Here is an 18365-nt window from a genome sequence, read left to right on the forward strand (position 1 = left end):
GGGGGTCATGTAATCAGGTTCAATGTTTTTATCCATATAGTACTCAACTGAGCTATACGACCAATATCATTTGTGGATTTAGTTTCGCCCTATTCAAAGTATATTTCAATTCAATATAAATAACTGCATTATTTTCTTCCGTTTTCACAATATTTGCATTATAATCCATACAAAATATAAAGGACTGTAAATATATAAAAGATTCAAGAAGGCATATTTCCCTAAAGCAAAAAGCTATTCATGGCGATACCAAGACATGGTGTATTCCATACACTGCAAAAACTCCGGTGTTGATTTAACACCAGCCAGGAATCTATATGTCCACACCAGAGAAGTGTTCGTTTGTGTTCGTTTTGGTCTAACACCAGATAATTGTTTAACTTTATACAACACCAATTAGTATTGAAACAGCGTCGGTTTGATTAAAAACTGGCGTTGTTTAACACTTCTCTGGTGTGGACATATATATAGATTCCGGGCTGGTGTTAAATGAACACGGGAGTTTTTGCAATGTTTGTTTATCATTAAATTCTCCATGCACATTTATAAAATCCTTTATCCGCTCATTGTGGTAAAAAAGGATAATAATACCCAGTAATAATGACTGCTCTCTTATTGACATAGCGTCAATTGAGAAACCACTGCAATTTCATGCCCATTGGTTTACTTTTATATCAACATTTGCTGGACTATGGAACCGAATCCGAATTGGAGAATTTTCTAATCGAAAAATGACAAGAAAAAAGGGGTATAAGTTTCAAGTTTATTTTTATTGATTTCAAATCCAAACATGAAGAGAATATATGAAGAAAATGATTAAGGAACGAAAGAATGATTGTACAGATAAGGGTGTGAGTTTAGAAGAGGATACAGAAAAATCGGGGAGGGGGGCACAGAGAGGAGAGAGACCACGCCCTCTGTAGACTAAACATGGACTAGATATAGACGTCTGCTTTGCTGTCCATCATGACGTCACAATGATTATTGACAGGTGTCAATCAACGCTAAGCAGTCATTTGTTCACAGCTCAATGCGCACAAGAACGACGACAAGGTCGATGCGTTGTCTTCGCTTGCAGACCTCTTATGAAAACCGGACAGCGTTAGAAGACTGCTCACCCTTACTATTTCACTGTCTTTCTTTCTCTCTCTCTCTCTCTCTCTTACTCTCTCTCTCTCGCTTTCTCTCTCTTTCTCTCTCTCTCTTTCCTCGCCTCTATTTATTATGTACTGTCTGCAAGAAAATTTATTTGAAATTAATCGCAAATTTTAGTCGCAAACTTCGAAGTAATAGATCGATTTAAAATAAGGAAAATCACTTTATTTTTGTTGATGCAAGAAACAGACTACCCGGTAATAGTGATCAATGGTAAATTTGAAATTAATGGCAAGACTTATGTATGACCCTGGCAAGGTGCTGATGATGATGCATCCACAGCGCCATGGAACCTTCGGTCTGTTTCTGTGTAGTGACGACGACGATGATGATGGTGGTGGTAGTGGTAGTGATGGCGATGGAGATGATGATGCTGATGATGGTGGTGATGATGATGATCCACAGCTTCATGGAACTTTCGTTCTGTTGCTATGTACCAGTGATGACGATGATCATAATGATAATGATGATGATGGTGACGGTGGTGGTGTTGTTGTTGGTGGTGGTGATAATGATGATGATGATGGTGATGATGGTGGTAGTGGTGTTGTTGTTGTTGCTGTTGTTGGTGATAATGATGATGGTGATAATGACGGTGGTGGTGGTGGTGTTGTTGTTGGTGGTGATAATGATGATGATGATATAGGTGATGATGATAATGTGATGGTGGTGGTGGTGATGCTAATGGTGGACTGGTGGTGATGATGATGATGACGACGATGATGATGATGATGTTGATGATGATAATGATGGTGATTGTAGCAGTGTTAATTCAGCCGGGTGAATTGCAAATGTAGCGGCAATGGGATGAGGATATGTCTAGCAATTTCTTAGTATCCTTTAAAAACATCACGTAGACAGTAAAAACGCTGTTTACGAACCTTACAATTGTCTCATATCTTAATCAACAAAGTTTATTTTATAACACTTATTCCTCAAAATTTCATAGAGTAAAAAAAAAAGTATAAAATCTTAAACATTGTTTATGACAACTCTGATTCTCCTACCGACTCATGCGAATACAAAGTACCTCAGTTGAGACGAGTGTAGTGTCTTCGAATAAAGACTATCACTTTGAGGGCCTGTCTGTCTATATTGAGCAAAGGTACTCAATTACCCTACTCTCCAAACATTGATATAAACAATATATTGAGACTAACAAATGACTAGACACGAAACAAGATTTTGTAAACATTACCGACGCTGACAAAACTCTCCATTATAAAGATGAAATGAAAAGAAAAAGAGTGATTTCTTTTCGTGCATTGGAGACCGTGTCACGTAATACAGCTTTCATCTGAAACCTTGTATCGCGGCTATGTGATTATTTCAATATTTACGGTTTAGATTTAGAGAAACATCGCTATTGTTAAACTCCTATTACAAAGCATGCCAAGAAAAGGTAGAGGGGCTTATTAAACCCACTTTCGTGTTTTAAACATCCGTGGTGTTAGCAAACCCGGAGTTTTTCAGATTCTGTGAATCTGCGATTTTAGGATATCGTAAACATGCGTGTTAAGGGTGACTTTACAAGGCTTCTTGGTCGGAAACATGTTTGGAAAACATTCAATCTTTGATTTCCCCCTAACATTCCAGAGTTGACAGTTAGCAAGGCGATCATTGGTCGATTGAAATTAGCTGACGATGACAACGTTTCGTTCATCTTCACTACCGCCCGGACGCCGTGTTCCTCGATCACCGTTTTCATAATTTGATATCCCCTGTCACGAGAGCCGAATGATCATCACCACCACTTACATTATCGACCATTGGTCATCAAATTGGCAACCATATAGGCATCTTTATTTTCCTTCGGAGAAAATACATGTATTACATTTTATCTCATTGAATGGAGTTTATCTTTGATTGAGGGCATTCATCTAGCATACTTATGATAAAATAACTTCATGATTTCTTCAACTATTGGTGTGATCCGGCTTTAACGGTGGAAATGTTTACGACTTCTAGTAAAATGTAATCGAATCTGGTAGTACAGGAAACGAAAACCGACACTTTATAAACATCTAATTAATTTAAGCATCGCCTCTAGAGTATTGAGTGCATCATCATTGAACTGACTTCGCAAAAAGTAGAGGTTTTCCATATTTTCTTCGGATATTGATGACTTTCGGCTCGCATTACTTGCTCGATTTTAATTCTTTCTTCGATTCGAGGTAAAACACGTGACATACCCGTGGACATCTTACTCTCTCTCTCTCTCCCCCTCTCCCTCACTTCAGCCCTAGATTGAATGACTGATCAGCTATTAGACTTGATAAAGTACAATGACACCATCGTTCTTCCTCCTCGACAGGGGAACTCTATCATCTATGGTTGGACTCCAATACGACTTCCAAACCAGGCTTATAACCACCTCATTGCCATCAAAACGAATCATCTAACGCCAATGATCGTTTAGTGCGACCTACAGATGCGAAGGGGTTAAAGCCCACCATACTCGGAACGTGAATCGCATCATGGGGGTAACAGAGATTTCAGAAGGGTGAAACTATAGGGTGCGGTTTTACCCCATTGTGGTTGCATTTGGAGTGGTGAAAGATGTTCAATAATTCATGGCTAAATATTTTAATTATCTGAAGGTCAATATACCTTGATACATTAACCTTTTAGGGACAAACGGACGGATAATCATTTGGAAGTATACACTCACGAAGTCTACTGTCAAGAGTATATACCACTATCACCACCCCCGCCAAACTGACCCTAACTGCTCTTGAATTAATTCACGCCTTTGGACATTTTGAATTACCTATTGAGAGACAACACTTTAACTGATGTAGCTGCACTTAATATATATATGATACGAACGTCATTTTCTTAGGGTCACGTTACTATAAGTTGATCCATAGGTGGAGAGTTAGTAATATGTATTTCTCTTTTCATTTTGTTTCCAATCTGTATAATACGATAAAACAAAAGATCGAAAGTAAAATTTCAGCTTGCGGTTAACTACTTATGAACTCAGATCGTGTTCATGTGCATGACGTCACTCATCACCTGACATACCATCGTAATTTCATGAGATGTCACATGACAGCGAATCAATTATTCCTTTACCTCTAACGGGTTGTGATACATTCCTAGGACGAGCCAAACCCTTCGCCACTCCGGATATATCGTTTCAGCGGGTCAGCGGAAATAAAACCGCTTAGCGATGATTGGTAGAAAATGATTTGAGGCCTGGTAGACTACTATTGTTTTAGATATTATATTTTTATGATTTAACAGATCCAGTACGTATCACACCTTATCAACCGCCGTCTCTATCAGTATCACTCTCCACGTTGGTAAACTTAAGCTTGGAATCAAAACCGCTGTCAATTTGTATCGAGGAATATGGACACATAAATCATTGTGATGCCACGAATGTTCTCTGATGACATCACGTCTAAAAACCTTCACATTGAATCTGGACCAGCCTTAAATGTGATTTATTTTTAGCAAGTTGGAACATTTTGATGCCTATGATTGATTGATGAGCAGGGTGAGGATTGTAAAAAAGTGTTTTTTTTGTGGAGAAAATGAGAGTATAAAAGGCAGAGGAATCACATTTGATTGTAGGATAATTCAACAGTGACGCCAAACGCTTGGTTACACCCAACTGTGTTTTTCCTTCGTTATTTTAACCTCGAATTTATCGGAGCGAGCTACTTTATCCGGATCGAAATGTTTTGCATTTTGATAGTTTCGAATTAATGTTATATTATTGCAAAAGAGCTGGTTTGTTACATGGACGTCTCGATGAATTAAAACAGACATTTTAAGACGAGAGCTGATAACAATGAGAAGATTAACGACTGAACATTTTGACTTTTCAAAACATATTTGATATCTTTGCGAGTTTTCATAATCCCTTTGGGGATTTTTTTTTCATCGCTTGTGCTGAGGTTTATTTTTGGTGCTTAACATAACCTTGACTTCAGCATTCCTTTGTATGAAACAAAGCCTTTGTCTTCATTGTGAGTAAAAATGTTTTAAAACAATAGACATCATTCGCCAATAACGTGTGGATCACAGACAAGCTAAAACATCGTCGTCATAAGAATCAGCAAACTTTGTAGGAGTTCAGTCGCAAGCGAAGAATACCATGGAGAAGTGCAAGTTAAGGATTCGTTACGATGTGTCTTTGAGGACCATGTCTTCTCCCTGCGCTTTATGCATTTCAAACATCATGAGAAACTCGGTCTTCCTTTTGACTTTGATCACTGTTTTATCAGCAATGAGCATGAACGGAAGGCCTGAGTGTCAACTGGTTCAGCTTCCGATGTGTGCTTCGATGCCTTACAACCTAACCAGAATGCCCAACCTTCTACATCATAGCACGCAAGAGAATGCCAAGCTGGCTATCGAACAGTTCTTGCCGCTTGTCAACACCAACTGCAGTGGTAACCTGACTTTCTTCCTATGCGCGATGTACGCGCCCATTTGCACAATGGGTTTCATGGAAGAACCTGTGCCTCCTTGTAAGAGCATCTGTCAGAATGTGAGGGCGGGCTGTGAGCCTATAATGGTAGAGCACAATGTGTCTTGGCCTGAATATCTGTCTTGTGATCAGCTACCTGAGTATACTTCCGGTGTGTGTATCACCAGAGATGCCATCGTTGACTCGGGGCCAACCATGGACCAGTTTCAACCCACTCCTGCAGGTAAGAAAAAAAATTGTAAGGCGCCCTCTCATCCACCTAAGATCTAGATCACCATGTCCAAAGAATATTCTGTCACCTGTAGTATTTCAGTTTACTGTATCATTAGTCGGGATGGAGTGGTGCCATTTTAGAACCCAGTTCCACAAGACCTACAATTGTTTGTAACTTCCATGTTAACATTGATTTAAATTGTTATTGAATCAAAAAAAAAATCTTTTGTCTGTTGACCAATGTTAGCAATATGCCGGTTACAATACTGATAAAGCAAAGCATTAAGAATCAAGACCAATATGATGCTTCATAACGAGATATTAGTTGGTCCCAGTCAAAACTTCTGTTTGTTAAGCAAGGCCCACAATTCCGAACTTGGCACCTTGGCTACGAAACACAAACATCCGGAATCAATACAAATCATAAAACTGATATTGCCATACAAACCATTTCAAACAGACTCAAAACTTTTTTTCCATGTCCGTTATTAATTCTTTAAACGTGTTGAATATATTCACTTGGAGAGCACAATAAATAATCTGTTCCTTATATAGAGGCCTTCACTGAAAAAAACGCCGGTGTTAATTTAAAACCAGCCTAAACTCTATGGTGAGACGACATTTGCTCGTGCGACAATTAATCCGATCTTAATATCTTATATGGGATAGGGATAGAGTTAGGATTGTAATAGAGTTTTAATGTAGAGATAATTAAAGGGGAATGAAACCTTTGGAACAAATAGGCTTGTGTAGAAACAGAAAAATCAAAGAATAAGAATAAAGAAAGTTTGAGAAAAATCGGACAAATGATGAGAAAGTTATGAGCATTTGAATATTGCAATCACTAATGCTATGGAGATCCTCCTATTGGCAATGCGACAAGGATGTGTGATGTCACTGATGAACAACTTTCCCTTTGGTGGACTATAAAATACCCTCAAAATGTCTCTTTTTGCTTTTTCTTATGATGATACAAACTCTTTATCCATGATGTATTCTTAAAAAATATGTATTACATGCCCTCATGTAGAAAGAACACATGATCTATGGATAGATGTGATAAAAGAGGCAATTCAAATGAAATATATACTAAAGTAATGGGGAGAGTTGTTCACAAGTGACATCACACATCTTTGTCGCATTGCCAATTTGCTATCTCCATAGCATTAGTGATTGCAATATTCAAATGCTCATAACTTTCTCATTATTTGTCCGATTTTTCTCAAACTTTCGTTGATCTGTTTCTTTGATTTTTCTGTTTTCACACAAGCTATCTTGTTCCAATGGTTTCATTCTCCTTTAAGAATTAGGGTTTATTTAGTTTCGGAGGTTAGGATTTATGTTTTGCTTAATGTGCAGATTTTCCATCGGAGCAATTGTCGCCGGAGAAAATGTCTATAGCAGTCCACACCAGAGAGATGTTGAAACAAAGCCGGTTTTGCGTTAGGCTATCACCAGTTCGGCATTTAAGCAACACCAATTAGTGTTAAACCAAATATCGGTTTGATTCTTAACTGGTGTTGTTTTGACACCTCTCTGGTATGAACCGATATAGATACCAGACTGTTGTTAAAGGGATACTCCGGGCTAAAAATATTTATATCTAAATACATAGAGTAAAATTCACCATAAAATCTCATCAAAATCTGATAACAAATAGGGAAGTATATTGAATTTCAAGACTAAGCAATGTACTGTGAAAACAGTTTTATGCACGTCATCATGAATATTCACTAGGTGGGCTGACGTCACATGCCCACTTTCCTTTTTCTTTTGTCATTATATCTAATCATATTTTCCCTTTTTTTCATACATACATGTGTGAGTTAGTTAGTGTGAGTGATGAAATGAAATAAGTTGCAGCAATGAACATGTAATGCACTTCAGTTGCTATTCCAATATTTTTGGTTCTTGAAGAAAAAATATTTGAACAAACCTTATTTCATATAATAAAATGCCAAATTACAAGTAAGGAAATAGCAGCAGATTGCTCATTGAATATTCATGAAGACATGCCTAGAACTGCTCTACGGAATAATGCAAATCGTTAAGATGATAAAACTCTGTTATTCCTTGTCCGACTTTGGTCAAACTTTCAGTGTTTTGTTTGTCTGATTTTTCTTAATGTGTTCAAATCAAATTATTTTCAGGGTGGAGTACCCCTTTAAATCAACACTGGCGTTTTACAGTGTATTGTATTTTATGCTTGGTGTTCAAGTTTCACTAAAGCCCGCTTATCCTCAGTATCTATTAGAACTTTTATCTGATGCTATGACAATTAGAATGTTTTATCTGATGCTATGACAATTTTGTTTCGACAGTAATTCTTTAGGGTATGAAATATTTAATTTTCGTTTAAGTTTTGTGCTATAATTTTTTGTTCTTGTTATATGTTTGTGTTTTGTAATTTTGTCTTTCCTATATTCTATTTTACATGTCCGTCTTCGCAGGATTATAGTTACTATAGCATAATAATTGCTATTATAAATATTGTCACCGTTATCATTATTTTTTTTTCTTTTCTTACAAAATCAAGTATTTTTCAACCAACAAATTTGTTTTTATTTTTTTTGTTAATGTTGTATAAATAAAAAATGTTATTTTACTGGGTCCTAAGCAATACAAGCTTTGCTTTTAATTTAGGTTCCCCCACTTTTGTTATCTTTTTTTGACAAATTATTGTTAATTTTCGATTTTGTGTAACTATTTCTTGATTGATATGTATTATTGTCATATATGATTTGTTATTGTAAACGAAAGTGGAAAAATAAATTCAAATCAAATCAAATCAAAAACTTAATATTAAAATAAATAAACTTCCACAATTTCCCTTTGACAAACACGATTGATTTTTTTCCTACTAGATTGTTTTGAGGACATTATAACTTAAAGAGCCGTAAACCTCTTCTGGTAGTCAAATTGGCAACATCTATATCTCTCGTCATTAATAATTTTAGAATTTAACAATTATGTCACGTATATCAGCACGTCAATTTTGAAAAAAATAGGAATGAAATGAAACTACATGCCTTTGGTTTCGCGCTCAGTTAATCCCGAATAAAAACAATTTCGGAAATTTAAAGAGTTTTCTTTGAATGAAAAATGTTCTAGAATTCCATCACGTTTATAACCATGACCTTTGGCAGTTCAACTCATAATATTGCACAAATGATTTTCCCTCTTTTCTCATGTCTGACTCATACACTGTAGTATTTATAATGCTTTATCATGTACAAATATATTTTGTTAATTGCATCTACTTTAATAATTACAATTATACTTGCTTATATAGCGCTTAAAACTTACTTTGTCAGAAGTCTCTAAGCGCTCTACAGTCTATATGCAGCATAATTACCCTGGCTTTAGCAGTGCAGCTGTTCCGCGCGCTGCGTTTCAAGGAATAAATTCCTGCCAGGTATCCATTTACCTCACCTGGGTTGAGTGCAGCACTTTGTGGATCAATCAACTTTACTCTTCATGAATTTTATTTGCTTCTTCAAGATCCCTTTTTTACCTTTAAATATTTATCTTACTTTCTCTCTTGGCTCATATTTGACCAGGCTTCTTTCTCTCCGCGCTCTCTCTCCCTCTCTGTTTATGTATGCCTGTCTCACACACAAACGCACACATTTTTTTTGTCCTCATCAGAGCTATTTATTACATTAAAATCAATAAACAAACACAGGCAATAATACAATTGATTTCACTTTTCACAAGCTTTTGATTTTATTGTACTGTTTTTCTGTTATTTTTTTTTTTATCTTATTACTCTTTTCAAGAAATCTCAAATTAATGACTAATTCTCTCTTGAAACCTGACAACATAGAAAAATAACTGAATTTTGCTGAAGTGAACTGAGCCCACATATAGACTCTATAAATCGTATATTGTGTGGAAACCAAAATTACGTTCAGAAAAGCTCTGCTTTCATTTTCAACATCGTGAAAAACCCTATGACTATCAATGTTTTCTCATTAATTTGAATATTCACATTAAACTGGATCTTAACAAACGCCCGCATACATTTCTTTATTTCTATATGATTTCACCCCCTTCTCCCTTTGCATGCACATGTACCCATGGTCCGCATACATTCGTTATTCCGAAGGTTCGTTATTCCGAAGGTTCGTTATTCCAAAGATTCGTAAGTCCGGATTAAAGATCCTTCGGAACAACGAACATTAGGCCTATTTCTTTTTCGGATTATCGAACCTTCGGAATAACGAACCTCCGGAATAACGCCACAAATGTTCGGATTAACGAACCCTAATACGGTTTTTTGATTAACGGACATCGAGGTAGACAATTTACGTGTTTCGGAATTACGAACCTTCGGAATAAAAGACCTTCGGAATAACGAACCTTCGGAATAAAGAACCTTCGGAATTACGAAGTGTAACCCCTATGGTCTGCATCTAAAATCTATCTATATTCTTTCTTCCTCTTAACCGGAGTGATTCGTAATCTGGTTTCTTCCTTTGTGTGTGGTTAGTTTTTATTCAATAATCACAATTTTATTCATTATTTTTTTATTGGCACATTTTACATTAGATTAAATCTTCGAGTATCTTGTTTTGTCATGATCAATGGACCCGTTTCTCGAAACCACAAGACCCAGATTTAAGAACATAACACACTCAATACATTATGACCAAAGGGATGTATATAGATTTCTCTACCAGTTGGAGAAACTATCCCCGTTCGCAAGCAGGGTGGGATTTTTAAGGTCATGCTGAAAGAAAGATGTTTACAACATAATGTAGACTTCCTGGTGTGTGGGGGCGCTATGACATAATATTGTTATTATGATTGACGTAAAGATTGACATGTCCACAAATATTAAAGGGGAGACGTAATTTCGCAATAGTTGTTTTTCAAATTATGCATGTTAACACTTTTTTCATGAATGTTATTTATATTTAGCCAAGATCACTGTTACAATAACCTTCAGATATACGCAATCTTTATGACTTATTTGGATTAATTAGTAAATCACAGTCATAACACAATGAAAAAAAAGAAAAAGGGAGGGAGGGAGATGAAGAAGAAGAAGTAGAAGAAGAAGAAGAAAAAGAAGAAAAAAAGGAAGAGGGGGGGAAGAAGAAGAAGAAGAAGAGGAAGAAGAAGAAGACGAAGAGGAAGAAGAAGAAGGAGAAGAAGAAGGAGAAGAAGAAGAAGAAGAGGAAGAAGAAGAAGAATAAGAGGAAGAACAGAAGAAGAAGGAGGAGGAGAAGAAGAAGAAGAAAAATGAAAAAGAAGATGAAGAATCAGAAACTGATGAGATAAAGGGATAAAGACCTTATAGGCTTATATATAATTTCCAATGATTTATTTCATGTCTCTTTCTTGGCTACAAAGTTTGCAATATAAGATATGAAAATATAATCCAAAATGAAAATAACATATCTTAACATATAAATGTATATATATATATATATATATACATATATATATATATAGATGACTGTTATTATTATTATCATCAAAATAAAAACAGAGAACGCAGATCGCTAAAATTGTATCGAAATCACACAAAGAATAACAAAATTTATGATATTTTTTACAACTTTGCATTATTTTGGTGAAACAGTTCTATGCATTTCTAAATGAATATGCAATGAAAAGCTGATGATTGCACATCGCCACTAATAATTTTGTATTCATTTATTCCTTTTTCCTCTCTCTCTTTCTATCCAGTTCCTCAGGTGCCACCAGGGAATTGTGACGTATGCCAGTACGATTTTGAGCTATCACGTGATCTGTTTTTCGAGAAGGAATATGAATTTGGTAAAGTATCTAGTTAAACTGCTTAAGCTATATACTTGAAAATTCTTTCGAAGTCAAATTGAACTGCAATAAATGATATTTGAATGTAAATGATCTTATAAATGAAGTTTCTATGAAGATTAAACAAAAACTAAACACGATAAGATTTATTGATCAGTAATTTACAGTTTAGATTAGTTTGGTTACCTGAAATGTAGCTTAGTTTAGTTAATTAAGATCCGTTCACATGGCCTATCCTTCTTTCAATTAGGTAGTAAAAGGTCGAGTCCACCCCCGAAAGTTACTGATTTGAATTGATAGAGAAAAATCAAACAAACATAATGCTGCAAATTTTTTTCGAAATCGTATGTAAAATAAGAAAGTTTGACATTTTTTAAGTTTTGCTTATTTTCACAAAACAGTTAAATGCACAACTCAGCGATATGCTAATGAGAGAGTCGATGATGTCTATCACTCACTATTTCTTTTGTTTTTTATTGTTTGAATAATACAATATTTCAACTTTTTACAGATTTGACAATTAGGAACAACTTAACTTAACAATGAAGTGTTAAACTGATGGTAATTCCACATGTTCAGGGATAAATAAAACTTCTTTTCACTTGACAAGGAGGAGAAAGTTAGAATGTTTCATATTTCATCTAATGAAATACAAGAGAAATAGTGAGTGGGTGACGTCATCAGTCTGCCAATTTGCATACCGAACAGGATATGCGTTTAACTGTTCTGTGAAATAAGGCAAAACTTTTAAATGTCATAACTTCCTTATTTTACATCCGATTTTAATGAAAATTTCAGTGTTTTGTTTGTTGCACTTTTCTCCTTTTGTCAAATCAACGTTTTGTTGGGGTGTACTTGTCCTTTTAAGGGTTTGATTTCACATAATTTTTTGTTCGTTTAGCTCTGTAGAGTATTATGGTTTGGTTCCGTTGTTAGCTTAGTAAGATTCGGATTTTGAACATTATGATTTATATTGTCATTTCGGAGAAGGTCTTTACATTTATCAATATTCCACATTGATATCATTCTCCTAAAACATTTTAAAAATATTTTTTATGTTTTTTTTTAATTTGTCTATAATATTTTACAGTGATTCGTGCAAGGGTCGAGGGTTTCTTTTCCGGTACTCGAAGGGGTGAAATGTACATCCGGGTTATTATACATCACGTGGTACAGTTCAGTGAGATTCACATACCAGTCGGAGAGGTAAGAGTCACCTGACGGGAAATTCAGTTTCATAGGTTTCGTTTATAAGTTGTCATACAAGACAATTTAAGTAAATTCACACCTATTAATGCCACGATAGTAAAGAACATGAGCGGAAAGCCATATCAACTTTGATGGAAATCTGTCAAAGTTTTAAGGGTGGTGGTGGTCTGTTTTTGTGACGTCATTTTTGTGTACGATTACAGAATATTTTTTTTTTTAATTGGTTTAGCTCCAGTAACACATTTTGTAATCGAAATCTGAAAGATTTTACATTAGGCCTTAATATGAAACCTTGGAATTTATCTCTCTTTTTGAGGGGGGGGGGTTGAAATAAAAGAATTATGAATTCGCCGCTCATGTCGTTCAGGCCTGTAAATGAAGCTTTGATTCATGTTTATATACCGGATAGCAAGTTGTCACTATATGCAGTGTGGTATTGCACCGTCTTGTACCTACAAGGCGAAACGCAATAACTCTTAAAGATAATGATCTCTACTTTAAAGGGATGCTCGGGGCTGAGAATGATATGATTTAAACAGATTAAGAAAAATAAGACAAACAAAACACTGAAAATATGATCAAAATCGGACAAGGAATAACAAAGTGATGCCATTTAGATTTGCATTATTTCGGTGAAACAATTCTACGCATGTCTTAATGAATATTCAATGAGCAACCTGATAATGTCATATCCCCACTTGTTCTTTTGCATTTTATTATATGAAATAAGGTTTATTCAATCTTTTTTCTACCAAGAATAAAAAAAAATTGATTGACAACTGATTTAGTGCATTAGATATTTATTGCTGCAACTTATTTCATTATAATGGAGACACATTATTCATACATGTATGGACAAAATTAAACAATTATGATTTCATGAAATAACATAAGAAAAAGCAAAGAGGGGATGATGACATTCATGATGACATGTATATAACTATTTTACCAAAATATTGCTGAACTTTAAAATTCAAAACCTCGTTATTTGTTATCCAATTTTGATGAAATTTTCAGCATTCTGCTCTGTGAATTTTACTCTAATTATTTAGATAATATTATTTTCAGCCCGGCTTGCCCCTTTAATTGAATAGTGATTAACATGATTGGAAAAAACACATTGGCCTACAGTGTGTCTACACTGTTTTCACAGTATGGTATATTGTGTGAATTCAACGTCACACTGTTAAAGTTGAGCATTTCAACAGTGAGTGTGCATCGCATCAATACATAATACATGCAATGTTCACATCGTCCTGTCTGTGAACACACGCCCTCTGGATGTACCCAAAGTACAGTGTGAAATCAACATGAACACGAAAACAAGAGCATTTTAAAGCAGCAGTGAACCACAGTCTTAATAGCACCATCACAAGTCTTCAATTATTCATATCTGGACAGTGTCCAACCCATAATGCAACATTCTCATCTGTGTAGTCTTAAATTATAGACCCACTCAAATAAAAACATATTATTTCACTACCTATTACATATACATACCGTAGTAATTATGCTACTAAGTAGTAAAGCAATTACTTTCATACTTGTTTTTTAGGATTTTATCTTCTTTATTATTGATAGGTATATCAACAGGTATATTTCAAGAATAACTTTTTACAAGACTAATTCAATGATTTGATCACACAGTCTTGGTCAGTTTGATCCCCTTGAACCACATCGACCGTGTGAATACACTGAATACTCTATGAATACACTGCAAACACACCGTGAACATTTTGTGAACGCACCGTGAACACTTTGAATACACTGTGAATACACTGTGAACACACTGAATACATCATGAATGCATCGTAAACACCCTGTGAAAGCACCGTGAACACATTGAATACACTGTGAATGCACTGTAAACACTGTGTGCACTGTAAATACACTGTGAACACACTGTCAATACACTGAATACACTGTGGATACACTATGAACATAGTGTGATCACACAGTGAACACACTTTGAACACACTGAATGCACTACGAATACACTTTGGATGTGGACACACTGAATACACTGTGAACACATTGTGGACACACCTCTGAAAACACTGATATTCCTGTAAGCACACTGTGAATACACTATGAATACAAAGTCAACATACTGTGAACACATCGTCTACACTCTGGGAACGCATCGTGAATACTCTGTTAATGCACCACGAACACTCTGTGAACCCACCGTCAACACACAGTGAACGCACTGTGAACACTCTGCAGTCTAAAAAAAATCAAGAGCAACGAAAAGCTAATTCAACTCTTAAAGAGCGTGTACAGTGATTGCACTTCGTAGTGCTGATTTTTCTCGTTAAAATTTGAACTAGACAACTCAGCACTCCAAAGTGCAGTCACTATACAGGCTCTTAAGGAGCGTGTATTAGCTCTTCGTTTTTTAGAGTGTGCGAACGCACCAAGAACACACTGTGAATACACTGTGAACACACTGTGAACACACTGTAATCACAACTTGAATACACTGTGAACACACTATGAATACACTGTGAACACACTGTGAACACACTGTGAACACACTGTGAATACACTGTAAATACACTGTGAACACACTATGAACGCACTGTGAACACACTGTGAACACACTGTAATCACAACTTGAATACACTGTGAACACACTATGAATACACTGTGAACACACTGTGAACACACTGTGAATACACTGTAAATACACTGTGAACACACTATGAACGCACTGGGAATACACTGTGAACATACTCTGAACACACTGTGAATACACTGTGAATACACTGTGAACACACTATGAACGCACTGTGAATACACTGTGAACACACTATGAACGCACTGTGAATACACTGTGAACACACTGTGAACACACTGTGAACACACTGTGAACACACTGTGAACACACTGTGAATACACTGTGAACACACTGTGAACACACTATGAACGCACTGGGAATACACTGTGAACGCACTGTGAACACACTGTGGACAAACTTTGTGACATTGTGTTATTTCAATGCAGTAGTGAAACACAAGTCTACTCTTATTAATTACGGTAATATTTACTTTTGATTACAGGTCCAATTGTGGGTCAACAACTACTGCGCATGTCCGATGCTAACGCCCGGTGAAGAATACATGATCATGTGTTATCAAGATATAATCAACGGTAGATTGTTACTAGAAAACGACTGCTTGGCGATTCCATGGCAGAACAGATACAGCAAGAGAGTTAAGGTAGGTTTATTGTATATGTCTTGTAATAATGGAGTTTACGATGCGATGGAGACGATAGCTCGCGGTAAATGACGGAATTGTGATCGAGTCGGCCTGTGACTGCGCATGCGTGAACGCTACCACATTTCACCTATCTGTGCTTTTTGTTGGTGTTTTTTTTTCATTATAGAAAACTCTTTAGTGTAACCAACCTCCCATGCAGGAACTCTTTATATGCACTCTAAAAAGGTTTATCCAATATTGGGTGAAGTGAGAACATACATGTTGGTTGGATAAGGAGATACCAAATATTTTGTAAATTTACCCCTAAAAATGGATTTTGCCCAATATTGAGTAAAAAACACCCATCAATCATTCATGGTCCCTTTCTACCCAGTTTGTATAAACTTTTACTCAGTGTTTTTAGAGTGTGGGGGAGCGTTTCTTGAAGGACTTGCAGAATTTTCTTTCCATCTCCCTTCGTAGCCAATCATCTAAAATAGGTGTCTTACCTCAAAAAAAATGGCAACAAAAATATCATAAACTGCGATGACTTCAAACGCTCAATAATGCTTCTTTTCTGTTGCCAAATGTTTTAAGTTTTTCATTTCTTTAAGCATAGCTCAACCACAAGACATTTACCCCTTGAAATCTTTAAAACCAAAATAATTAAAAATTGAACGTTGAGTGTTGAACGTCATCAACTGATTTGCATATTATCCATTACCTCTGTGTGAAATGTTTTCATTTTCTTATTTTATATTCAATTTTAATGTTGGGATTGAGTTCACCTTTAACCCTCCAATACCTTCAAAAATTATTTAATTTTTCTTTTGTAGGACTATGCATTATAAGGGATGATACATAATTCATTCTTTATACAAAAAACAACATATTGTCTGGGTATATTAGTCCTTTGATTTTTCAAATAAGCTATTGTCCTATATGTTCTCATTTTGTTAAATTGGTAATTTACCATTGAAATCAGTTCCATGATAAAATCGTTTCTTTTTCTATTCAAATTATTATCTTGCTTGATCATCCCACTTAGAAATGGGGCCAGAAGCTTCTGTACGATCAGCGATATCGAGATTCAAGTGATTCCAGGAGTAATAGAAGAAACAGAGATCTCTATTACCTATATGGATAGGTCAGAGGTCATGACCTTTTTATCAGAGGTCAATGAACTTCTCCCGTGCTGACGTCACAGTCAATCATCTTCAAGTATGTGGCGGAACATCATGCAAATGTGGTCATATTTAAATTATGTGGTTCAGAAAAAAAGCTTTTAAAGCTTAACGAACATGACGAATGATGTTAATGGATAATAATATTTCAATAATAGAGGCTTTGCAAACAGCTATTCAATTATCGTACAGTGCATAATAATGATATCAACATAGTGTTTTCTTTGATATCAAACTTAAATGTCAAACTCAATTATCAAGTCAAATCCCCTTTTAAAGCATTTGAGAAAAATTGTTATATTATCATTTTTGCTTTTGTTATTATTATTATCATTATGTCTAAAGATTGTCATTATCGATCTGAAGGTTGCTTAGATTGACTGAGACATTATTATCAAGACTTATTAGGGGGACATTTATTGATGTAAGTCATTTCATTCATCATGTTCATTGAGTATTATGAATGACTCAAGCTCTTTTCGTATGATATGAAATCGAATGACTTTTTAAAAAGGTACTCCTGCCTTCTAATTATACTGGAGTAAATACAGCCTTATCATCGAGAACTTCGTCGAAATCGGATGCAAGTTAACGAAATTTTGGTATGTTTTTTTTTTATCTTTGGTGAAAAAGTTGCACGAATTAACTTAGGACCTCTAAACACCATATTATTGGTAACTTGGAATATGAATAATTCTCTCTTTTCATTTTTCGTTGTCTCCCTTGTAACGAAAACAGTGACGACAATGTTGCTATTATCGATAAAATTAGGAGTCAACCCAGTTTGTGCATTCTCCATGAATACAATGTGAATAGAACTAATTGAAACGAAGGATATGAAGCAGGGATATTTCATGATCAGCTTTCATATCATATCCGTGTCCCTTGGAAGAGCGGGGGGGGGGGTTCTTGATGTGTGAATAACTAGAATTACAAATTACATTTAATTTGAAGTTTTTTTTTTGCTTTTCAAATTTTTCTTTCAAACCAGCACCCCTATTAAAAGTCGTTACCATGTTCCTGGGGCCCGTTGCAGAAAGAGTTGCAATCAATCGCAACTCTAAAAATCATGCGTAACTTGGATTTTCAACCGCATTTGGGACTTGCGATTGATTTTTTGACTTGCGTTTAAACGCAACTCTTTCTGCAACGGGCCCCTGATCATATAAT

General features: G+C 35.6%; 1 protein-coding gene across 1 annotated transcript; it reads left to right on the forward strand.

The window, feature by feature from the left end:
- Positions 1 to 4665: 4665 nt before the first annotated feature.
- Positions 4666 to 17305, forward strand: LOC121417503 (secreted frizzled-related protein 3-like). The gene is made up of 5 exons (XM_041611224.1): positions 4666 to 5822; positions 11510 to 11599; positions 12690 to 12805; positions 15871 to 16029; positions 17060 to 17305. Exons 1-5 carry the CDS (start codon positions 5264 to 5266, stop codon positions 17156 to 17158), a joined length of 1023 nt encoding a protein of 340 aa, XP_041467158.1. The 5' UTR covers positions 4666 to 5263; the 3' UTR covers positions 17159 to 17305.
- The last annotated feature ends 1060 nt before the right edge of the window (positions 17306 to 18365 follow it).

The sequence above is a fragment of the Lytechinus variegatus genome, chromosome 6 (assembly GCF_018143015.1).
Source record: "Lytechinus variegatus isolate NC3 chromosome 6, Lvar_3.0, whole genome shotgun sequence".
In the NCBI taxonomy this organism is placed as follows: domain Eukaryota; kingdom Metazoa; phylum Echinodermata; class Echinoidea; order Temnopleuroida; family Toxopneustidae; genus Lytechinus; species Lytechinus variegatus.